Raw genomic sequence first — 26,437 nt, forward strand, 5'->3', positions numbered from 1 at the left:
ACTAATGTTAATGGCTGCACCCTCCTATGAATTTTTTGGACTAGTCTTGTGAACAACTGGAAATTCAATGCAGGATACATGGGAGGTTGAATGACTGGTTTTTGTCATAACCACATGGGACAAGGGACAGCCAAAATTAAGGGAGGGGGGGATGGTATGGCGTACATAAATAACATTTTATGTTCGCTAGATGTTTGTCTTATCATGTGATGAGCGGATGGGTGTGTGTAGATATACGATATATGTATGGGAAGCATGTATATGTGTGTGTAGATGAGACTGGATGGATGGGTGTGTGGACCATTTATCATGTGGACCGTTAGATATTATATATATATATTTTGTTTGTATATATCTACATTCTATTGTTACATTGTGGTCTATAAGTGATTGCACAACAAATGTGTCTGTATGTATGTGTATGCAAGTGTGTGAACAACAAAGAGTGTATTTGTAAAGAGATGTCGGCGAATATTTTGCGTGTGATTTAAGATGTGGGCTTATTTGGTATTGTATGGGTGCGGGACTTGAAAGTTGAGCATGTGTGCATGTGTGTATATAGAAGACAAGAGAAAGACATTACAACAATCTTTTTAGGAGTTTTTTAAAAAAAATTATTTTTTGAAAACTCAAGAAAAGTAGGAGTATGTTCCTCTGTTTTGGGATTGGATGCCCCATTTTTTCGGAGTGCTTGTAAGACATATTGTGTTCTTTTCTATCAGCATGATTTTATGATATGGCATTCTGTAACGTTTGAATCATAAGACCAACTATTAAATCATACGTTTTCTCATGAATGATTAATTTTTGGTATTTGTAGTGCATCAAAGATTGGCCTTCTGATGGAAGAGCATATGTTATCTTGGGAGCACGTTTGGTAAAGTTGGGGAGGTTTACTGATGCTAGAGCTATCTATGAAAATGGTTGTCAGGCTACACGAGGTGAAAATCCTTACATTTGGCAGGTCTAGTGACTTTATCCTATATGTAAATGCTCTTTAGATGATGGTTAATCTCTTTAGCATGGTTAGTCTAGGTCTGGAGTCTTTTTGGTAATGGTAATAACCATTGGATGAACAATAGTTCTTATATAAAGACCCACAATTTGATACTTTCCATAAAAAACTGTTGATCACCCCACAATGGCATGGGCTGTCTCAAATAAAGATATTTTAAGTTTTATCTTAAACATTAAGAACTGACATCATTTGATCCTGCTAGAAAATATTTTATAAATTCGTAAGACTACCTGATGCCCAGATGTGAAGGAAAGCCTCTCGCTGCTCCTCCATTTTTCAATCACCTTGCAGTTAGTTTAATTGCCTTGCAGCTTTACAAGAATGGCCTCTCAATAGATGTTGTGGAGTCATATAGCAACCTTATGCTAAAGAGTGCTCTGTTTCTCAATAGCCTGTTGTTGCCTTCAAAACATGTCAAAGGGGCCAAAACCAGCAGAATGGTCAAAATAGAGCTAAAAAATTAAAAGCAGGTCATTGACAAGATTTCAAGTACAGCATATGATTTGGAAGTGCAACCTGTTGGAATCTTTTGAACTTGCAGGTGTTTCCTTGAAAGAACAAGAAAGCATTGTAGCCTAGGTCTGTTTTGGAAATAGGCATGGGCAAGCTATCACTCAAACAAATACAGATTTCTTGAGGATGTTTGGTGTTTGTGTCTTTCATCTATGAACATTTGTGACTGGCTATTCATTGTTCGTAGCCTTAACACTTGTGGCTGTTGGTAGCCAATCTGACTATGGAGTTTAGAGAGTACCTCCTTTGTCTGGCCATAATGGGGATCCTTCCTCTTCCATGTCTGTTCTCTCTCAGTTCTGTGTGCAGATATAGTGCTTATGGTTTTCAAAGCTTTAGTGGGGGATGTTCATGGACTTGATTGGAGTTTATGGAAATGAACATGCAACAACTAGTAGCTTTCTAATTTTATCAGTAAAAAGCGCAAATGATGACGTGCTGCATTTATTGAGTTTTAAGGGTAGTGTTGGTTATTTATGCCCACTGTGTAGAACACATATTAGTGTGTAATCTCATGCATGTGTGTGTGTGAGGAAACCTTGCTGCCGAGATGTACCTATGTTGCAGCCCAGCCATGCTGAGCGGAACCAAGTCACGAAGATGGACATCACATCTTTTTGATGATGGCTTCAATATCAAACTAGGATACATGGATATACATGCATTTTGGGATGAGATGTACTATAGGCCTGATTTATGGAGGTGAAAGAGACATAAGAGCATTACATAGGTAGATGCCCATTGCCTTACCTACCATGAGATATGAGATCACTACCATTGCCTTTTCTAGGAGGGGTTTGGTTCGTTAACATCAAGTTTTAATGTTCTTGACCAAAGATCTACATCTAAAGATTCGAAGATCTTGAGATGCATTGACCCAACCACGAGAAATAGTACCTATCAACTTGAGATCTATGTGTAAAACCAATCTTTGCCAACATGTGGTGGAGCCACTATGCCTTTTGTATAGTAGAGCATAATGAATGGCACTTAGCGTGTGTCGATGAAATAGCCATGGTAGGCTGCTTCTTGTTGCCCCAAGAGATAGCTCTAGATTCAAGGGAGAAAGCAAAACTTGTAGTTGAACATGGAGTAACGGCATCTCCAACCCAATTAGAGTCACTCCAACTTGTAAGAGTGGCTCTCTCTACATACATGATCTTGTAGAATCAAGTCCGAGTCCTTGTAAAATAAGATAGTAGAGCCAACACATAGGAAATATCTAGCCTTGTATAAATGAACTAGATAAAGGAGCTGACAAGGACTTAGTAGTGGGTGGCGTTTGAAAGGGGATTACGTGTAAGAGAGAGCTTGCACTCAGGGTCTAGACTCCATGGGGCATGAAATTGGATTGCATGAAGCCATACCAAACTCTAAGAGAAGCTGAGAGATATACCTATGCAGAGAAACCAAAATGCCTTGGGAAAATTGATAGATCTCCTATTTGAGGAAGAAGTGGAGGCTTATCGACACAGGTCTCCTCCTGAAGGACACTGTTCAAGAGCATGGACTTTAGGTCCATCTAATTCTTGGGCCAATGGTGTTAGGCTGCGAGAGCCAACACAGCCCACATGGTAGACATTTTGGTGGTTGGAGCAAATGTCTTCGAGTAGTCCAAAGTTGTCCTTTGTGCAAATCCCTTGGCAACAAGCCTCACCTTGTACTTGTCCCAAGATGCCATCATACAAGGTACTTGGTCTTGTAGACCCACTTAACACCGATCACTTTTTGCTTTGTTGGATACGAAACCAAATCCCAAGTCCCATTTTGCTCAATAGAATGGAGCTCATCTTGCATTAGCACCCAAAGGTGCCATCATACAAGGTACTTGGTCTTGTAGACCCACTTAACACCGCTCACCTTCTACTTCGTTGGATATGAAACCAAATCCCAAGTCCCATTTTACTCAATAGAACGGAGCTCATCTTGCATAGCGTGGCGCTAAGCATCCAGTGCTAGATCCTCCTCAATTGTGTTAGGTCCTAAATCCTCCAAGATCTGAGTTATAAGGGCATAATTCACACAAAGGAACACCCTTTCTTCACTTGCAATTTGGACAAACAATGTGGGTCCTTTGATGTCTTATGCTTCTGACTTCTGCACCAATTTGTGCCACTAGGGAATCACATAGAACTGCCCATCTTATGGAGGCCAAGAAGCCTTTAAAAACTTGTGGTATACTTGTATCTAAACAGGGCTCCCCACCATTGGGCGAAGAAGGCTTCTCCTTTGACAGCTCATCATTTGTTGAAGAAACATGAAGGAAAAGGGTAGAAGTAGAAGAAGGACTTGTGGAGGGGGAGGTAAAGAATGGGGTGGGGGGTGCTGAAGAAGAAGAAGAGGTGCGTAAAGTGATATTGGAAGGTCAAGATGGTGCCAAAGGTGGGGGAGGAGGTGGCATCAAAGAAGATCCGCTTGAAGAAGAAGCACCATTGGGGGCAGGTCGGAAGGCATGGTCTCATCAAACACAACATCTTGACTCACCACCACTTTGGTAGTCTTGGGATTGTAGTCTATAGCCTTTGATTATGGTACTATGATCAACAAAGATGTACTTCTTGGATTTGGCATAAAGTTTGCCTGTGTTTCTTGTCAACATGTATATAGGCAATGCATCCAAAGATGCAAAACTGGGCAATATACAGCTTACCAAATAAAGTTCTATAGGGAGTCATATCAAGAAATGCAACAATGGGTAACTAGCTGCAAATATGAGGTGTTGCTTGCTTACAAAACTTGTGAGACTCCTTGGCATGATGCTTGCCTCCAAGATCAACTTGCACCTCTTGAACCTTAAAGGAAAATTGTTCCTCCACAAACAACTTCCACTCACAAAAGCTGGAAAATGTCTTTGTCTTGAACTTTGGAAAATAAGGTCACATATATCTAGAGAAGTCTCCAACCACAAGCATGAGGTATTTGGCTTTCCCTAAGGAAGCCATCCTCATAGGGTTGTTGGTATGTACCAACTCTAAGGGTGTAGATGCTTGTCTAGTAGTTGCCTTAGGAAAAGGCTAGTGATGTTGTTTGCCCCTCAAATAGCTAGGGTATAAGGTTGGAGTAATGGAAGGGAAGTTTGATAGGCCCTCAATGAGAGTCTTCCTCAATGGTTGATAAATGGAATTAAAGTTGAGATGCCCATAATAGGCATGCCAAAGTAGCCCAAGAGCCAAAGAAGAAGGGGCTGCTAGGGCTGTGAGCTTGTAGAGCCCACCCTCTTGTATTTATGTCCAAATCATGTGTCTACTCATCAAATCCTCTATATTGATTGCTTCCTAGGTGAACACCATGTGGATCCCGATTAGTGTGAGTCCATGGATAGAAAGTAGGTTGAACCTAAGTCTAAAACATAGAGAACTTTGGCTGCAGATTTCTATCTATTGGAAATAAGTAGGATTGTCCACTTTTTGAATTGGCACTCATGAACTGTCACCAAAGGTTACATTGCCCCCTCTATCATGTAGGTCATGGATCTAACCTTGATGGCAAGTTATACGGGATGACACACTACTCTCCACTAGGCCAAGGCTTCTCCACAGCAGAAGAAGAAGCAACAACTGTGTCTTCCATCTCATAGAGATGAATGAAGACAGACTTTGAACTATTGGCTTGAGTAGCCTTTGAATATTTGGTACCCTACTTTGCTCCAAGTTAAATATAGGGGTACTTTTGCCTACATTTCTCATCGGGGTGCATGCCTTTCCCAAAGTGTGGCACTGGGGCTTCCCCTTGGACTTCTTGTCCTTCTTCTTCTCTTGCTCTTTCTTCCATTTCTTGCCTTTCTTCAACTTCTAATTGTCACCCCCTTGAGGTGTCCCAACTACAAAAGCACGGTTGGCAATTCGAGCTCTGCTAGTATCAGTCTCCTTATGTCGTGTATCTTGCCCCAAAATCATAGGCACAAGCTCCTCCCATGTGATGGTGTCCCAAACTTTGGAGGTGAGAAAACTAGTATAGAAAACATCATACATCGAAGACAGGAGGTGTGTCAAAAGTGTCACAACCATGTCTTTTGAAGGTACTTTCCTGCCGATGGATGCTAACTCATCCCGAATTCGCTCCATCTTGTTGATATGATCCTTCATAGTCAAGGAGCTAGCTACATACAATTGAAACTTGACGGGACCTACTCATGTGGAGTGTAAAGATTCAGACTTGGTAAGAGAAGCCAACCGAGTCCACACCTATGTTGCGAAGAGGATTTTGTGAACATACACAAGGACCGAATCATGGTAGTTCATAGAGAGAAAATAAGGGGCTCAAGAATTGAGCCTACAGCAAAGAGTTGCTTGATAAACAGTCGATCCGGTATGGGGATCACCAATGGAAGTTGGATGGGGGCAGTGATGAAGTCCCATATGTTGAACATGTCTAGGATGCGCTTCACTTTGTAGGATCAAGGGGAGTAGTTGGAACTATCTAGATGTTCTTGCTTGGGGGGTGTAGGAAATAGAGACACTTGCATAGAGGGTGCCATTATGGCCAAACAAGGTCCTTTAGTGATTTGATCCCTATCAAATTGCAGATCTTTTTTTGAGTAGTGATTCGATCTTCGGTCTTCTCCGCGTCGATCCTTGATCTTCTCAATTGTGAGGGTCTTCATGACAATCTTCGTGACATTCTCATTAGTCCTCATGATCTCAATCTTGGCTTTGTTGGTCTTATGGTGTCATCAAAACTGTCTTGCCAGTTATACCGGTTTGAGATTTTGTCCTAAAGTATCTTAAAAAACACAAGCAAAAAAGATGCTCTTAATGGTGAAGATGTTACAGCAAATGGCCTGTAGATGCTTCGTCTACACCTAAAATAGTTGGTTTTGTTGTGAAAGTTGTGGGCACCCAACTGGAAGAAGCATTCGCCTAGCCTTGAGGGGCTGTAAATGCAAGTTTCCTTCATAGAAAACAACAAACAAGGTGTGGTCTCCTCTTTGAAGCAGCTTTGGGTCCTCTCCTTTGGCGATGATACAATGTGAGTGCATAATGGAAGAGAAACATGAACAGGGAGAGAGAAGAGGAGAGATAGACTGAAAAGGACACAGAAGAATGAAGGAATGGACTGCACAGATCTGAAGTAGGGTGCTGAATACAAGGCTGGACTTATCAGTCCCACACGCAGCTGATGCGGGTCAGTGAGGGCATCAGATCAGCAGATGGGTGAGGTGAAGCAAGCTGAGGAGAGAGAGTGCTAGCCAAAATACTGAATGTACAGCAGGAGGCACTGGGGCAGCTATTTATATTTTCAGCAGCCCAAATATGGCCGACTAGCAACAATATGCAGTGGACCTGTGTAGAATGCCTTGATTCCAGCCAATCAAGGTGACAGTGCAGTGAATGTGGAAGCATATGACCAGACTGAAAGAAAGGAGTGAACATAGAGAGGAGAGAGAGAGAGAGAAACGATAGAAAGCTAAAGGTTGCAGAGAATGAATGCTGAATACTGAAGGCAGATATGTACGAAGGGCTGTGTGAGTATAACCAGCTGGATATCTCTCTCAACCGGCATGAAAACTGAAGTATGTGTGACTGGGGGACAGGCCAGCCTAAATAAGCTGAATAAAGTAATAAAAAATGACCAGGTCGACCGGTAAAAAACTGGCTGACTATTGCATAACTGGTTGCCAGTAAATAAACAGCAAAATAATATTAAATCTGCTGCAAAAAAATGTGGCCTGCCATGTGGCACATTTTCCCAACATGTCCAGCCTGCCTAACCTGCCTGAAAACCTGCCCAAACTGCTGGCAACTGCAAAACTACTGTTTGACCTGCTCATGTACATGGTACAGCTGCATAAACTGCCCTAATCTGCCTTGTACATGCCTATGCCTGTTTTGGAGATGACCAAATCTCTAACACCCCCGGCCCCTCTCAAATTTTGGATGTGGCATAAGGCTAAGGGCTTTGGAATGTGGAGAAAGGATGTCCTAAGGAAGTGCCTTGGTGAACAAATTTGCTAGATTGCCCTTAGCCTTGCAATACCGCTCAATTGTCGCGTCCAAGATCTTCTCACGAATGTTGTGATATTGGATCTCTATGTGCTTCATCCTAGCATGAAATACAAGATTCTGTGCTGAGGTTATGCATCTCTCATTGTTGCATAGAAGTGTAGTAGCCCTTGTTTGTAAACAACCAAGATCCTCCAACAACCTTTGAAGCCAAATGGCCTCACGAGTGGTAGAACAAGCTGCTCGGTACTTAGCTTTTGTAGATGAAAGGGCAACTATAGGCTGCTTCTTGCTGATCCAAGAAATCACATGTGTACCTAGAAGAAAACCATAGCTTGCCATCGAGCATTTGTGATTAACATTACTAGCCCAGTTTGAATGTCTAACCTTGTAACACCAAGGCTGAACCACCTGCACCTGTTGGATAAAATAGGCCAAGGTTGGGGATATCCCTCAAGAATTGCAATATTTGTAAGCTAGCTTGCCAATGAACCTTTTTCAATTCACTCATAAAACTTGCAAACAAACCAATTAGGAAGTACAAACCAATTCTAGTATTTAGAAGCCAAATCAATGACCCAATCAATTATCTCTAGTGGGAAGCATCTGCCAATGGTGAATGTGTATGAGTGGTAGCCTTCCAATTTGGATCCAAGGGAGTAGAAATGATCTGACACTCCTATATCTCAAAGGTGGTGAAGAGCTCCTAGGCATACCGTTGTTGGGAGAGAAAGATCCCCCTCTTAGTTTGCCATATCTCATGTCTTAAGAAGAAATGAAGAAGCCCCATATCTTCCCATATCTTTCATCTCAAACTTATGGAGCGTTGCTTTAGTCTACTTGACCATTTGGGCTGATTATCTATTAGAATGAGATCGTCCACATAAAGCACAAACAATGTGTGCCCTTCAAGTGACATTTGGATGTATAAATTTGAATCAGAGATAGATCTTTGATACCCCAACGTGTCTTGAAGGAATGAGTCTATCTTCTCATTCCAAGCGCAAGGAGCTTGTTTGAGGCTATAGAGGGTTTTATTAAACATGTATAACTCACCATTTGAGGTAGAAAAGCCATGAGGCTACTCTACATAGGTCTCCTCCTTTAAGTCACCATTCAAGAATGTGGACTTGACATCCAACTAGTAAACTGGCCATTGCCTATGGTTGGCAAGAGCAAGTACTATCCAAATGGTGATTATATGAGTTGTCTGGCAAAAGTATCATGGAAGCCTACATGTGACCGCTATGCAAAGCCTTTGGCAACCAACCATTCCTTGTGCTTGTTAAGTGTGCCATCATTGAGATACTTGGTCTCAAAGATCTACTTGAATCCAAATACCTTTTGATGAGCGGGCCAAAGGATAAGGTACCAAGTGCTGAGTCCACTCAATAGACTTCAACTCTTGCTCCATGGCCTTTGGCCAATGATTAGATTGCAATGTCTCCTTTATTGATGTTGGCTCCGTAACTTGCATGGCACGGGTCATCAAACCTTAATTAGTACAAAATGGTTCCTTCGAGAGCGTCTTGAGCCATCTTGCGGGGCTGCCACTCCTTAGGAAGCCCCTCAATCCGTGCATCACAAAATGTCTCACGAGCCCAATGAGGAGGAGACCAATACTCTCCTCATTGCTTCGCCTCTACCGAAGTCTTTGGAACATCCACTAACAGGGAATCCGGTTGAGAAGCAATCTCCTCATTTGTAGATGGAGCCTCAAAGGGCATAGGCTCCATAGGCATTGGCTTAGGTGGTGCTGTCACAAGACTGTGACAACTATTACCTTTTTGCTGATTTCTTTATTACTACTTTATTTGGTTTTTCTTTATGGAAGGATCCCTCTTGAAATCTAAACGCCTGAGTTGCATGGCTAGTATGTGAAATGGACAGGAATGCCCAGTGAGTCAAGACTGGACAGTTAAGGTCGAGTACAAGTCTGGAAGAGACTGATGGCACTGTAGATTGACAAGCCTGGAAGAGACTTGTGAAAGTGTATATGGACAAGTGTGTTGAAGAACTAGCCTGGAAGAGACTGGTTCAAAGTGAAGATGGATAAATCTGCAAGAGATTAGTCCATGTTGGGTCATCAGTGGAAATTCACTTTCAGTTGAGCTACATTGTAAATTTGGATGTAGCCATAGTTTGCAAAGATGGTCAGAAGACTAGTGGGGATGCAATGGAAGCAGCTCCTAAAATTTAGGGAGTTACTATTTTCGGACCCTAGAATCTGTTCGCGTCATTATCTTCGTTTTTGCACGAGGATTAATTTTCTGGTATGCGGAGGTCAAATTTTGCACCGATCATAGAGAATTTTAGACCGAAAGGTTTAAATAGGAAAATTGTTACGTGTATGCCATGTGTCACAATTTGGGCATAAATTCCCAAAAGAGAGACAGAGAGCAGCACAAAAACGAGTTTCAATGCATGAGGGGGAGATTGGAGCATGGAACTCATGGGGCGGAGGGCAGATTGCTGCAAATACATCAGCTATGGAGGGTACTTCTTCATCTCTGACTCATGTACAGAGGTTGAGCTTGCTCCTCCTAGGTCACTCTCTCCTTATCTGAGCGGATGGATTATGTACAGTGTTGTGGGCTGATCAGATGGATTATGTATAGTGTTGTGGGCTGATCAGATGGATCATGTACAATGTTGTGGGTTTATGCATAATTGCCGAGGCAAGAGCCTCTTGAACAGGTATAGGGTTTGCTAATTGCATTCCCAAGCAGATACTTGTGTGGAAAACACTGTTTTCTTGAGATTTCTCGCGTGAAATCTCGCACATAAGGTGCGGGAGCCTGTTGGCTACGCAGCCAAGTGATTGGCAGGTAAAACAGGGCCCAAAACAGGAAATTACAGCCTGCTGTATATTTTTGCAGGTTTAGGTTTTTGGACATTTTTGGTGTCTATTTGCTCCAGAAGCTTCAAGGAAGCTCCAAGGACACTGTACATGTATTTTGGAGCAGTTTAAAGACAAAAACCAGAAAATGCAGCGTGCTGAATTTCTTACGAGGCACTTCATTGAGTGTGTTTAGGTGTATGGAGGCACCAATTGAGTAGGGATAATGACCAGGTCAAGTTGTACTGCCGTTATGGTGTCGAAATCGGGTTGGAACTGTGCTTCCTTCTCCACTTTGTACAGGGACAGCTTGTAGGCAGGTTATTGTGGGATTATCCCTTTGTTAATGAATAAAGAAATACCGCAAGGGGCGCCTGACTTAGGGGCCAACAGGGTGTCTGTGTCACAACAGGAGCATTCTAGCTTCCTGTATTTCTTCTTGATTTTGTGTCTTTAAGTTCAGGTAAAGTGGGCGATTGTGAATTGGGTGAAAGCATTTATATATTTTGGTTGTACACTATTGCCCTTTCCAGTGAACAGGCCGGTTACAGGTGCCCAACTATCACCTGGATCTCCAAGACTAGGGTGCTTCTCCTCACCCCCCTCTGTAGCTAGAAACTCAATGAACCGCACATCTTGGCTTGTAGATGGGATTATAAATCCTGTATCCTTGTGATTGAGAGATGTAGCCAATGAACACTCGCCTTTTGGAAGCCGGATCAAACTTATTCTTTTACTCCTTTGGGATGTGAACATATGCATTAGACTCAAATACCTTGAAATAAGAAACATTTGGTTTTAGACCAAAATATGCTTCAAAAGGAGTCATACCAGCAACAATGGATATGGGTGACCGATTTAGCCATTGCTTCGGCCCAAAGACATGGAGATGTTTGCTGATGCTCCTCTTCTAACATGGTATTAGATGTTTAGGTTTTCTTAAGAGGAGTTTTGGTCATTGGCACAGATGTGGGACAACTCATATGCATGACTATTGGGTGCTACGTTGTAGCATGGTCCCCAACCTATTTCTTAGATTGCCACATGATGTCTGTGTTTTGATAATTCATGTAGTCGTTGAGACTTGTGTAATTTTCCTTGATGACATTTATGCTGCCATTGTTGTTGGTGCTAGTGTGAAGTTCGAGTCACCCCTATCCTATGTCTTTGCTGAGTCAGTTTGATGTGTGGGCTGGCAATTACCCCTGTGCTCGGTACATGCTGCTTTGACTTGCTGCATTGGTTTCTTGTCATCCGTTGACTTGACTGGTTACTGATGTGTTGCAGTGGATTGCTTGCGTTGATCTTGTGGCTACCTGTGCTACTATTGCACTGTGCAAACTGTCTGTTTGACCAGTGCTCAATGAGGCTTCTGTATACTTTGGGCTGCACGTGGTCTATATTAATGCTTACCTAATCTTGCTTGCCCTTTGATGTTCATAACCCTGTGTGTCGTTGCTGGCCTGCACTCTTACAATCGTGTTAATCTTGCATGCTGATTGTTTCTTTGCTGCATTGATCTTACGTATCATAGTCAATGTGTTGCATTGACCTACATTTCATATGTGCTTTGCATGTGTTTTTGTGTTGTCTAGGTATGTGGGCTGACCATTCAGCATTGAATATGCTTGTGTATCACTGTTATTTGATGTTCATGCACTCCTAATGCCTTGTCATTTATGGCCGTTGACTTGTCTGTGAGCTTCAACCTTTTGTTTTGGTTCCACTTTGTCACATGTATTACCAGGTTAGTGTTGTTTTGACTATTAGTTGGCAATGTTTTTGTTTATGCATTTGTTCCTATGTGAAGCTTTCTTCTGCAATTGTTTATGTGAGTATCGTATTTTGGTTTGAGATCTTTGCTGGCTAATCACACTCCCTTTGCTACGCTTTCATGGCCGAGCTAATGTGCAAGTATTTCCGTTCTCATTTCACTTTCTTATGATCCTATTGGTTTCGTTGTGATCGCGAGATTCAACATTCCTAATATATCTTATGGAGCTTTGCTTTAGTGCTCTTGTGCTTACCAATGCTTTTTAGATGAGGTGTCAGATTGCTCCCTCCAAAATGGAGGACTCTTTACTTCCATCATGATGCGGCACAATAGTGGTCATGCACATGAAGATGAAGAGATGGAATGGTGTGGTGTAGTATCACATTTGAAGAGAAGGGAAATACAAAAGACATATTGCTACTTTGTGTGGTGGATATCATGGTCATGCTTGGTGGAGCACAAGACTGTGTCCATGTCTATATCATTTTGGTTCGCTTGGGGCTTATCAATGGCTTGAGTGGATGGTTCTTCTCAGCTCAAGTGATGTTGCATGCCCTCACATTGTCCTAAGCTAGAAGGGGCAAGTGTGAGGGTGGAGAGAGAGTATACTGATGCTTTTTCATTGTTGGTGGATTTGATGTGTGTCATCAAGTTCGCATCTTCTGGCGATCCAAAACTTGGACTAGTGTGTCTAGTGCCAAGTTCATGTTGGGATGAGTGACATGATGTGTTCATGTGGTCTCATATGAGGGGATCCAAAGGGCATGCTTATGCTCTAGTGGAGGAATCTTGGTGTCATGGGAAGCTATTCATGGAGCTTGTGTGGCTAGAGGAGGTGCGAGATAGCTAGCTTGAGTACTTTGCTTTCAGAGAGGGATTATAGCATTTGGACTTCTTCTTCAGGGTGCTTTCTTATCAAGGTGCATCTAGTGGAGTGCATGCTGCTGGAGTATCCATGGTGTTCTTGTTCATTGCTTGTGACTTGTGCTTTGAGAGAGGGTGTTAGAAGTGATCATATCACAGGTTCACGGGCGCCGACGGTCTAATTTATGGGCACTCTCTTTATCCTTTATTTTTGTCTATAAAAGGAGGGAGTGTGGCCATAGTCGATTGTCAATCCATCCCATTCATGTACTTGCAGATTCTTGGTGTGGAGAGAGGGAGCTTGTGGAGTGTGTGAGCTGGCACTCAACCATTGTACTCTTGTCATAGTGGATTCCTATTCCGGGTTACATCTTGTGCATTGCCTCTTTCATTGATCTTGTCTTTGTTATTCCCCTACGTGTTTTGCTCTTCTAATAGCCTTCAATTCGTAGAGAACCGAGCTAATTCGTTTTATACAAACTCTCCACCCTTGTTGGATCTCACTTCTTAAGCTTCTGTCCTAAAAGGTTCTCCTCGAAGATGAGCCAATCCTTAAAGTGAGAGAAAGCTTCTTATTTTAATGCAAGAAAATATGCCCGTCTTGAAGCCTTGCTGGGAATTGCATCTTTATGCTATTTACCTTGCATGCAAGACACATGTGGCAGATGGCTCTCCCCAACCTTTGGCAATCCACCTATAAATTGGTCACGAGCTGTGTTAAACTTGGCTGTTGGAGGCTATTTCTAGCTTGTTCACCTGCACAAAAATTGCCACTGTGCAAATTATCACTTGAATAGGAGGCTTGAGGGTCTTTCATAACACAGAAGGAAGAAGGCTCAAACCACTTCGGGAACTCCTGAAGACTTTGTATGGTAAGATTTATTGCTTGGATTCTATAAAAACAAAACCAAAAGCCTTCTCCAGCTTCAAAACTTCACATGTACCTTTTGTTGCCTGGGATTCTGTCAAAATGAACCAGCATTCTTCTCTAGGATCTTTTTAAGCAGAATATATTCATCTTTCTGTCCTTTTGAGGGTTCAGTATTCAGCTGGATGGATGATCTGTTTTTTATATTCTGACCTTTTATGTTAGATATGCTGAATCTGAATGTGCTTCTTTATATAGACATGTTTTCTTTAGTAAGATGTGTTGAATCTGATTTTGTGCATTATATTCTCACCTTTTTTTGTTGATATAGGATAAGGATTGCAAACAATGTAACATGTTTTTCTACTTACTTTTGACGAAGCTTAAGTTTGTGACAGGCTTGGGCCGTTTTAGAAGAAAAAACAGGCCATATTTCTGAAGCACGCAAGCTCTTTGATGCTGCTATTGCTGCAGACATTAAACATGCTGCTGCATGGCATGCATGGGCTCTTTTGGAGCTCCGCCAGGGACGTATCAGAAAGGCTCGTGAACTGCTGGACAAAGGTCTGAAAAATTGTGCAAATGAGTACTTGCTCCAAACTTCTGCATTGATCAAGTATAAAGCTGGAAACTACAGTGAAGCAAGAGCTCTCTTCAACCAAGCTGTGTACTGCAATCCAAAGAGTTGTGCTAGCTGGTTGGTGTGTTACTTAATCCTTTGTGTAGATCCTGGTTCTGGTTATCTATCAACTGAACAATTTGTTTTTACTCCTTATGTATCATGGATAATAGGATATACTGATGTAAGTGAACTAAAAAGAATGTAATCTATACAGGCGTGGGCCATCATGGAGGCAAATATAGGGAACAGTTCAGTAGCACGCCATCTTTTTCAGGTAAAGTTATGTTGCCCAGTTTGGATATAGGCAATCAATGTCTACAATTTCAAAAAGTTGTATGATATTTGTAGTCCATGGTGGTATCATGTTTGCTTGACTTGAAGTTTTTCAACTTCACCTAGTGCTCCTTTTCTAAGATCATGACTGATTATGTTTTGGTCTATTTCTTGGGACTTATAATGGCTTCTTGAAGTTGGCATCATTGTTCAGGAGTGCTTGTCCACAAGGGAGAGATGGTTTTGACACCTGATGTGCAGACTCCTTTTGAGTTCTCCATCCATTTCAATCTTTTCTCTTAGACTCTATCTTGTAGGTCCTTTGTTTTGGTTTTCTCATTGCACCACCTCAAAGGGCTAAACTTATGCAAGGAATACTTGCTGACACTTGGGATCAGCCATTGAATATTTGCTTCATCTTGTTAGTAGATGTGCCTTTCTATGGACTTTTTCTCTCATCTATTGTTTGTAAGCCTCACTAGAGTCTTGTGAGGATTTTTGGAGCTTTGACACTCTCTCTATTTGTCAATCTTGTTTTTTTGATAATTGCCTTCATTACAAGCACATCAAGTGGAGATTAGGTTTTATTTTCCTTATCCTTTCTAGCACGGCGTGCAGCCTTCTCGGCACTCGCCTACAATAGGCGGCTTGTGCGTGGAAATTCCAGCATTGGGTGATACATTTCTCGCATAGGCAGTTTGGGCCTAGGTATTTATTTGATCAATAAGTGTTAGTGGTGCCACTAGGAACTAGGCATTAATTAATTGATCAATGTCAATTTTAGGGTCAAATAATGCACAAGATCACTTGGGGTCAAAGTGACCCAACCAATTTAATTGTGGATGGGCACCATTAATTTTGTGGATAGGGATAAGGGCTGAAATCAAATTTTAAAATCAAGTGCATTAGAGTTGGCCATTAATGTGAGTGGTCACAAGTTATGGTGGACCCATGTAATGGACTAAAGAAAAGATAGTGTAAACTTTCACCTATATGATCCGATTGGGCGCTTGTTATTGGAACTCAAGCATATCAAGGTCAAGCTTGTACACATAAAGGATTAACGTGTTGAAGTGTAGGTTAGATCCACCAGAACAAATAGTTACAATTAGCAAGATGACATAATGATGAAATGTTTATACTTTGTGCATGTGTAGACTAAAAACTTAAATTGTATGTATCTTTGCACAGAAAACTCATATGAAGATTTCAGTATTGATTTTGTAATGTACTCGTAAAGAGCTTTCACATGATACCCATATTGAGGGATGTCTAAATTTTAGAGAATTCCTAAATTTTAGGTCCCTAAATTTTAGGAGCCTTGGATTGGTCTAAAAATACTAGTCCTAAACAATAGGGATGCCATTTTAAAAATAAGAAGTTTTGTATTCTGACAGTGCTTTCTTCATCTAATTGTTTTTATTCTTGACAGTACTTAGCCCAAAAAGAAAGACCATAGAGAAGAGATACTTATTACATAAGCTTTCAAGTGTCTTTCCACTTGTCATACCTCATGACATGTGGCCGGATACTTGTCTTGCGCTACTTTACTTTTACTTTTTGCACTTTTTTTCATTTTTCCTATAAAGAGAGCTTGTTTTTCTTCATTTTATATCGGTTTTCTTGGTTGTAAACTCTCGTAAAGTAGTTGAAGATAGCATAAAGTTGGCTCTATCTATCTACATCATCATCCTCCACTCCTTAACCATTAAATATCCCCATATTTTCTCTTCTTTCATTGTTGTTTTATAGGACAATAAGCTTGTAAATTCATTATAGTCCTTCCTTCTCGAGCTTTTCTTTAATTTATAGTATAAGAATCAAGCCATATTAATGTATTGCTGATCAACGATGGAGAAAATTTAATTTTTTCTTTTTTCTACTCACATCTTGTAAAGAAATCTCTTATTATACAGAGCTCTTTCCTAAAGGCCTTAGGTTGAGTAGAAATAAATTCATTTGAGGTGAGGCTGTCCATCTTTAATCCTCAATATTGTCTCTATTACTTTTACATTTACATGGCTGTAAATTGTCATATTCAGCTTTAAGTATTTATTCTCTTAAATTTTTGAAATATTGAGTCTTAAAAACAAATGAATATTATAAATGTTGAGCATACTATATCGTTCAAGGTGTTTACAATGATATCAGAGTCTTCTCTCGATTCTCACCATCGTAATGCTCGTAGTGTTTACAATTATAAGGTTATTTGTTTCTAGTCTTTGTATTGAGTACTTTAACACTTTTTTTTTTTCATGGAAGATTTGAGTATTATCATTCAAGCCATTCAAAGCCTCAAAGAGCAGAATCTATATATTCGTGTGAGAAGCTTTTCAAACTAGAAAGAGTTGAGAAGCCTAAAGAATCCAATGAAAAAAGTCCATCTGCATTAAGGAAATGAACTATACTCATAAAAGTAGTTGATCTAAAAGCCCAACTACTTCTTAGAGACATAGTGAAACATAATAAAGGTCTTGTTTTACTTAAAGATAAAGAAAGAGATCCTGTCAAAGCCGGTCTTTTTCTTCAGAGTCATCGGGTGTCTTTTCTAATAGACTCTCATCAAGTGATAAAGAGTCATACCCTTATCGTGGAAGACCTCATCATCGACAGATGCGTGGTCATTTTTCATTCTTGTCTACATCTTTATCCCAATCAATCACTTCATCATCTTCAAGGTCAAGGTCCGGTCATGGACAAAGGTATAAGAAGAATAAGACTTAGTCATTCTCTCAACTTAACAAGAAAATCAAATTCAATACGTATGATGGTTCTCGAAATCGTGATCTTCTTCATAAGTTTATTTGTCAATTTGAAATCTTATATGGTTGTGACAAGTATAAAGAAAAAGAAAAGATTAGGTTTGTAGCTCTATATTTGACCGATCTAGCTTGGTCGACGGGGTTGGATTATGATCATGTTGTCCCAAAATCTAGATGGTACTTTGTTCACATAATACAAGGCTAATTCCTTCCTATTCATTTCAAAAGAGATGTAAAAATGAAATGGGATCTACCTTGGTACAGTAAAAATGAGTCACTTGATGACTATACAAAGAGGTTTTGGGAGTTACTCTTGAAGGCCCAACATTTCAAGAAAATGAAGAGCTCTGAAAAGCTTAGGAAGTTTCAAGGAGATTTGCATTTTAAACTCTGTACTGCTCTTAATCATTATTAATCATTATTATTGTTCTGGTCTCAGGGAACTCATTGACCATGTTGAGATATGGAAAATGAAGCATAATGGTAGCAAATCATTCCAAAAGAATCATAAGAAGAGAGTGGCTGATTCAGCCCTAAAAGGACAAAAACAATAGCAAAGTAGCCATCAAATCAAAAGAAGATGAAGCCTTATGTATCTCCAAATGCTTCTCAATTTCACTCCAATCTATATCCACAGCCAAGCAATGCTTTGAAGAAGAAAATCGATGATTCATGAAAGAAGGGAAGTGTTTTAATGTGGATAAATAGGCCACATGGCAAAGCAATATTCAAACAAAGGACAAACGAAAGTTTTCGACAATGAGTTCAAGTTGTTAGTGACAATCAATGCTGTTAATGATGTAGTTGCAAACACAAATCACACTTAGAGATGCACAAACTACTAAAAGCTTGGGGATAGTTACAAGGTAAGCAAGCACTATTCTTGATGGACCTTGGAGCAAATTAAAACTTCATTTCCTTGGAGATACCTAAAGAGATAGATTAAAGAATGAAGAGACAAAGACTTCAGCTAAAGTTTGCTAGGCTCTAAATGCCAATGAAAGTGACATAGTGAGGACCATAATACCCTGGATTGACAAGCTTAAATTTCAAATCCAAGGCTATAGTGGTGAATGTACCTTTTATATTGTAAATTTTGATGATTGCAATACAATACTTGGTATGACCTTGTCACGGAGACGCGGAATTTGTGAAATGCTTTAATCTTGTTAGTAACATTTGATTAATTTAATAATAAAATGTGCAAGGTTGTAAGGCACATGTGATGTGCCAAGGACCTCGAGGAGTTAGTGGATGTTAAAGGCAAAAGTTGTAACGAGTTATGCCAACTGAGCTTTGGTTGTCAGTTTGTGTGAGTTTTGCCCTAGCGCAATTATTTTGCCCATTATGTGTCAGTGGTGACACTAGGGACTAGCATTAATTAGTTAATTACTTCTAGTCTAAGAGTCAATTGAGGCTTAGAACTGTTCTAGGTTGCAAATAGCCTAGCCAATTTCATTATAAATGGGCACATTTGATTTTGGGCAGGGTCAAAATGATTGAAATTAATTTTTAGAATTAATTAATTCTAAAAATTAATTTTATAGTTGGAAATTGTTGAAAAATGAGATTAGAAGGTTGCCACTTGGCAAAAACACCTATGTAAGTTGGAAAAACGTTTTTGGGGTTGATGGAGAGTCATTTAGTGCATTCAGCCAATGGGAGAGATGAAGGAGCAGTTGCTGGTTTGGTTTTCAGCCATTGGAGAACCTTTTGGGGCAAAAAATAGCATGAGAAGATTGAGCAAGGACAAGTGACTGTAGATTTGAAGCTCCCACGTGCAGGCGACAACATTAAATGCTCCTTGTGGCAGTAGGCGATAGCATTTGGGGTTGATCAGAGCAGGCAGTAGCCAATTTTAGGGTTTTCTCTCTCTCCAGCATTCTTTCACCTTCTCTAGCCCATTCTCATGTTATCTCAACATTTCTTAGCCGTTGGAGAATATCACAACGAGATTTGGTGGATAGTAAGAGAATTTTCGCTATAAACCTTAAAATTTTGCAGAAATTAGGATTTAGTAGTCACCTTGGGACTTGTGCCATCAATCAAGAGCATAGTACACTAAAATCAACACCCGCAATTCAAGGAACTATTAGGGATCTCAAATGCTAGCTCATCCATTGTAAATTGGGGTAGCATTTGGCCAATCATGGTCCAATTTGTACAAGTCGTGGGTGAAATCCAAGGGGAAAGTTGCTTAGAAGACTTGCTGATTAGTTTGGACAGCAAGGGGCTTTTGGATTAGCAGAGGAGATTATGTAATCTTGGTTGTACTCCATTTAATTGTAGTATAAACTAAAAAAATACCACAATAGGTGCTAGTTTTGGGGCCAACAGGGTATCTATTGTCCAAGATTGTTAAGATAAAGTGTGCATTTCAGTTTATGCCCATTTGTTGATGGCTTTATTTAAGTGCTTAATCACGTATTACCACCCTATCTAAGAACGAAGGCTGGTTTCATGGTTCCATTGCTGGGACAGCACTCAATCCTTTGATTTGGTGGGTCCAAGGCACTTGATCGCAAGCCAAAGCTTTGTGCTAGTACTGATTTTTGTGCTTAGCTGAGAAATTACAGCAATATGTCTTCATACAGTGAGATGGAATCAAGTAATGATGATGCCTCTTAGTGGGGACATTCACATGGTGAAGAAGGGAATGCAATGCCTCTTGGTCAAGGCTCACATGATGGACAACAAGCTGAAAATGTTGTTGTTGGGTAAGATGTAGGACCTTCAAGGAAAAATTAGACTAATGACCAATAAGAGAAAGAGCTACTAAGTGTGTTCAAGCTTCAAATCCATGTCTCTATAGGCTATCTTTTGATAGGGAAAAAAGGATAATTTGTTTAACATGAAAAATTGGATCGATAGTAATCTTCAAGGACAAAATTTCAATTCAGCCATTTGCTATATTTGAGAAACGTCTGGACGTTTCTAATATTTGCTACCTGTAGGAAACACTTTTTCTAGCAACTATGGTTGCTAGACATCTTTGGAGGCTACCTTGCTGTGTTTTGGGATTTCTCGTAGTGTGGCATACTCTCCAGCTCATACTCTTTGCCCAGTTCTCGAGACATAGGAGTTTGGTGGTTAGTATTTATTCATTGTATAATGTGTTTGCTCCATTAAGCATTGTGTTCTATTTAGATTGGTTCATTTCGTTTTTCTTTGTATTCATTCTCTTTGAGTTACCTTGACCCTAATTGTGTTCTATTATTAGTTTGTGCTTTTCATACAATTGTATTTATGTTTTTGAATTAGGGAATTTCTTTACACCATCGACCTGGACTGTGTGCCTACATCTGATAATTTGTAGACATGTTGATCAAAATAGTCAATCGCTTGGTTCATTAGTACTTGCTACTTAAGATTGATGTGGATGTACCCTCCCCCACTTCAGATTGATGGAAAGAGGGTGATTTCATTTGGCTTTTCCTTCCACATGGAGAGGGGACGGCCTTGTTCTCTTGTGGGTGATAGGATTTTGGTTCATTTATTGCTTCATAGACATTTATTATTTGTACATTGTATCATTATACATATCCTCTAGATGAGTATGATTGTAAAGAGGTACTTGTTCTCTTGTGGGTGATAGGATTTTGGTTCATTTATTGCTTCACAGACATTTATTATTTGTACATTGTATCATTATACGTATCCTCTAGATGAGTATGATTGTAAAGGGATATTTGGGCAATAATTCCCTTGTGAGGGCATGCCCAAATGGCAGTGTTGCATAGTATTTTTACATGAGCATGATGATTTGCATTGCCTCTTGCATAATGCCATGCGTTGACGTTCTGTTCTTGTAAATATGCATTTGTGCATATTCATCCCTTTTCGGTCAAAGAGTAGTTGACTCTGGATCATGTATTTACTATATAGCTCATATAGCAGTCTCCCAGGGCAATTTCCCTCTGCTTGCACCTTTCTTTTTCGCTTCACCATATACCCTTCATAGGTTTCTTTGTCATGGATACCCAACGATAGTCGGGATAGCTTGTCTCTTTTGTGGTATATTGGGTCTAACCATCCCTTTATTCTCCCTCACGGTAAAGATTACTAAATAGAATGAAGATAATCTACACTTAATATAAAATCAAATCAAGGTTTAAAAGCCCTTGGGAAAAAAAGTCAACTGTGGTTCCATCTAACTTTGCAAGTTGTGGTAGGCCATTAGGGAGCCGACAAGTGCCCTTTGTTCAATGCCTTGGCCTCTTTGGGGTGATCACTTGGGCTTCCTTGTTAAGATACCTTTCACCTCAGTAGTCTTGCTAGGCCATTGGGTAGTCGCGATGTGCACCCTTTATCTTATGCCCTATTGTCCCCTTTTACAATCATATTATGTATGCTGAAACTTTTTTTGTGTCCCTTTGTTAGGATTAGCCTTGGGAAAATTTCAATGGATAGTGACAAATTGGGATCGTGCAAACTTTCAAAATAATGTCCACTTCACTTATGATAGGCTACTAACATGTTGCAACTTTGTCTTTTGGAGTCATTGCTTGCCTTTTTTAGCTATAAATAATATTTTGAGTGTGCATATTTTTGCATGGTTCTCTATCAATGTTGATCTCTTTTTGTGGCTAGGTTTTGCAATGATAACGAAACTTCTGACTTTTTGCTTTGCCTCCACTATTAAGGCTGCCCTTAAATTCTTGAGTTTTCTTTTCCTATCACCTTCAAAGGATGAATTATTTCTCTATACATGCATTTTCCATGTTGCAAAACATTGCTTCTTGTTCTTCATGAATTCTTGTTTTCTTTGTCCCATCTCCTTCACAAAGGATTGCTTTCTCTATCCATTGATATTCTCTTCTCAAATTTATGTAGTGGACATTTTGGTTCCTCTCCTCGCTTTTATGTTTAACACGGCTCTAGTGGAAGGCTTTTTAGATGAGTGGACCATGCATACCATTGTGCCTATCCATAGTTTGGAGACCCCTAGATCATGGTAACTACAGGATCATCATGGTGGGCCACATGTTGGCTAAGATACATGGAGTAGTGATGAAGGCGGAGCTCAACACACATGCAAAGAGATGGAGATTGAGGGTGGAAGGATAGGTTGGATTTAGATGTAGATTCTCTACACTAGACCACATCTTTACCTTGAGAGGCATAATTGAGTAGACGAAAGTGAGGAAAAAGAGACTCTATCGCCACTTTGTGGATTCCATAAAGCTTTTGATACAGTTTCATGAGATAGACCACTACAGAGGCTGTTGACATTGGGGATTCCATTGGACATAATTTGGGGCATGTATGCATTGTATAAGAGGGTGTAGGCCAAGTGAGATGCTAGGACTTTCTGGCATGGTCTCTAGCACCATTGAAGCAGGGATGTCCTATCTTCCCAATACTCTTTGAACTCTACATCGACGAGATAAAAGACCGCATCACATGAGGAGGAGGTGATAGGGTGGAGATAGTAGGTATATTGGTCTCTACTATGCTTTATGCTGACGATATTGTTTTGATCTTTGAGTCACAAGAGGTTCTACAGTGACATCACCATGCCCTTTATGATTTCTGCACACAGTGTAATCTTGGGAAAACCAAGATCTTGATCTTCCACACATCAGCCTGAGTGAGGAGGAGATCAATCTTCACCCAAGGCACAATACAAGTGGAGGTTGTGGACTTACATCTCTACTTAGGGAGTCACATTCATTGCATTTGCTGGGAGATTTACCATGACATAGGCAGCTAGAGATCGACTCACATGAGGATACACAACATTGGCCCATGATGGAGAGATTGTACCACTAGGCACACCTCTAGGAGCCTCGCATACAAAGGTAGCTATTTGACTCATTGGTCACACCAGCCATGATGTATTGTGTGTCTATTTGGACCCCTGGCTTGGCTACATATCTATGGACATAGATTGAGAGACTATAGATCATCATCCTAATTCCTCTCATGGACAACAAATGATCTATACCACATGAGATCATTGGAGTCGAGTTTGTTGCACCAACCATGATGATGGAGAGCCTTTTTTAGACCACCAGCTTCACACACAAAGTACTGGACATGCATTCACATAGACTACCTAGGAGCGCCTTGGAGGGTTTTAGGTAGCTAGCTCATGAAGGGCATGAGACTTCATGGTATGCCTAGGTCAATCGGTGGCTCACAAGATACATGATTGACATGGACCGCCTCCTCCTTTTAGTATGATCGTGACTCTCCCTTTATACACCTTTATTAGACTAAGAGGAACTTTGTCGTGCAATAGAATCTTTATCAGTTGCACATACATCATACATGGATCTCACCCTCGTAGCCCCTTCTTGCAAAGATGTCGTACTGCAAGGACCATTTTATGAGGACTACAACAGATGGTTTCAGTGAGAGACATGGATACGTAGATGTATACATGCCACATGAGATGTGGGTAGCCATTGACGAGCTTAGGGTATCCTCTCATTAGCTTGAGATAGAAACAGAGAGAGTAGCCCACATTTCCAGAGCTGAGTGGATCTACAGACTACATGAGGAGGAGGTGGAGAGCAAGAAGCATTACATCCGTAGATACAAAGCCTATATTACAATTTGAACTAGATAATCCAAGCTATTTGGAGGGGACACCTCCCTCAGATTAGTCATAGAGTCCCTAGACCAATGCTGCTTGGGCCAATTTCTAGTCAAGATCCAGAGGCTCTGCACATCATTACTACATGTAGGCACTATGCAGAGAGGGGGATGCCAGTTGTAGCTTATCGATTTCCTTAAGACAGTGACCACACATAGAGCATCTATACAGAGAGTGGTGACAGTCTAGAGAGTTGAGGAGATCAAAGTAGCATGCCAACCATGGATATAGGGGTACTAGACATATATGCTACATCAAAGAGATATGAGGGAGATTTGCTAGTGACACGAGCAATACTTGACAGAGCTGGGGGATCAATCTAAATGTTGCCTCCATACTATTTCACTAGGGATGTATATCATGTTGGGTGTAAATTCCCTGTGTATAAAGTCATGTTGTTGGGTATAAAGTCCCTTCATCTTTGTGCATAAAGTTATACGAGAGTGAACACACCCTTATTGTACTCTAACATATAAATACATTCTTTATTCTTTGTGTACCATCACAATCTGGTACATCTATCTCTGTGTTCACTCTCTCGTACTCTCAACATTGCTATTTGCACTTTTGATTCGCACTTCCATTGTGCACTTTGCCCTTCAAACTAGTATCAGAGCTGTGGCTAAGGTGTGTGCGCTTTCCGAAGTCCATGCGGGTTAGTTTCAGCTCGTGCGTACAAAGATAATAATAGGTCCTTACTTTTGCAGGTCAGCATGTGCTAAGCTTGTGCAGCCGCAACTGTCCAAGTAGTTTGTAGGTCAGGCATGACCTTTTTAGGCAGGTGATAGTCACATTTCAGAGTCAGGTGTTAGTTTGATAGTAGGCGAGAGTTATTTGTTAGCCCAGGTAGGCGACAATAGGCGGCAGTCCAGCGACAGGTCAAGCATAGCGTCCACATGTCACGTGCAGGGAGATTTGGGCACCAACAGGTGATGGGATAGTCAATGGCTGCTGCATCACGTTCTCTTGCAAGATTCATCACATTTAAAAAAAATTTATTTCTAAGGTTCTTGACAAGCAAGCCTTGCTCACCAATGGGGGTTCGCGTTGTCGCACGGGATTCGTGCAAGGGGTTCATGAAAGTTGCTCGTACCAGGGACACTTTGAGATGAGAGAAGAACTTAACAAAATAAAACTTATTCAGAAGAAATGAGGAAAACAAATTCTTGATTTTAAAAAATATAGGCAAAATAGATTTCGAACTGAGAGAGAAGAGAAGAAGGTGAGATGTCATGATTTGTGGAAACATCTTCAAGGAAGGTGAGGAGCATCAAGCTCGACTCAAGCCAATCTTCATAGCGACTCGCGATGATGGAAACTTCGATGTAGGCGAGAGGCTTATAGCTCGTCCTCAAGCCTTCACTCCAAAATTCGATGACGGTCTTCGAAGAATGAGAGGGATACAAGCTCAACCTCTAGCCTTTCTTTCTTGATTTGATGATGGCCCTCCTTCTCTCCTTGTCCTCCCTTTTATAGTTTTTCTCCACTCCCTTTCACTCATAAAAGCTTAAGGCGTTTATCTTTAAATCTTATGCTTTTTTTTTTACTGCTTTTCACTATTTTCGTTTTTTTGCCCTTTTTTTATCTACAACTTGTTTGGATTATAACTTTGTCATATGAACTCTGAATATAGTCATTCGGGTACTCAAAACGATCGGAACAAATATGGCCGACAAGCCAACGCGGGCAGAATTGCGAAAGTCCATAAAAAATAGATGAAAATATTGATTTTCGTAAATCATGCCATTTTTCTCCATCTTTTGTCTTGGACGACTTATTCTCTTCAAAATAAGGCACAATATATTCTTGGATCCATCGAAAGTGGGAATTAAGTCATCTAAACATGATTCTAGAGATTTCAAACTATTCTAGTAAACCAGTCCTACTTCTTGTAAATCTTGTAGAGATTTTATAGTTTTTCCATGTGTGGACTTGCAACACCACGACAGCGTGTGTAAGCACAGTTCATAGATTTGTGCAGATTTGTGTTTGAAAATTTGGGGCTTTTCTTAGATCTGGTGCTGTTCATTGCATAATAGTGACATTTGATCTGGAAATTGCAAAAATAGTGTACATTGGCTTTGAAAATTTTGGGGCTTTTCATGTATCAATGAAATTTTGCTCAGTTTAGCAAAATTTACTGACATTGGTGCACATTTGGATCCTAAGAAATTTAGGGCTTTTGCAAAATTTTGCTAAAATTGCCTATTCTATACTCTTGGCAACATATTAATGCAATCGGGGTAGATTGGTCAGCGAAAATTTGGGGCTTTTGCTGAAAATTGTGAATATTGGCAAAATTGATGTGTAAAATGCACTTTGGGGACATTGTTGAAGCAATCTTGGTGTTGTAAGCAGTGT

General features: G+C 40.4%; 1 protein-coding gene across 2 annotated transcripts in view; it reads left to right on the plus strand.

Moving 5' to 3' along the window:
• HCF107 (high chlorophyll fluorescent 107) overlaps positions 1-26,437 on the plus strand; it is a 58,895-nt gene that overhangs the window by 21,825 nt on the left and 10,633 nt on the right. For both annotated transcript variants that reach the window (XM_087671218.1, XM_087671217.1), the window contains exons 2-4: positions 821-964; positions 14,217-14,519; positions 14,655-14,714. In XM_087671218.1, coding sequence (XP_087527344.1) covers positions 821-964; positions 14,217-14,519; positions 14,655-14,714 — 507 coding nt within the window. The remainder of the gene's footprint in view (positions 1-820; positions 965-14,216; positions 14,520-14,654; positions 14,715-26,437) is intronic.

Source organism: Lygodium microphyllum, chromosome 29, assembly GCF_053477565.2.
Source record: "Lygodium microphyllum isolate KBCC chromosome 29, Lygodium_microphyllum_v1.1.10, whole genome shotgun sequence".
In the NCBI taxonomy this organism is placed as follows: domain Eukaryota; kingdom Viridiplantae; phylum Streptophyta; class Polypodiopsida; order Schizaeales; family Lygodiaceae; genus Lygodium; species Lygodium microphyllum.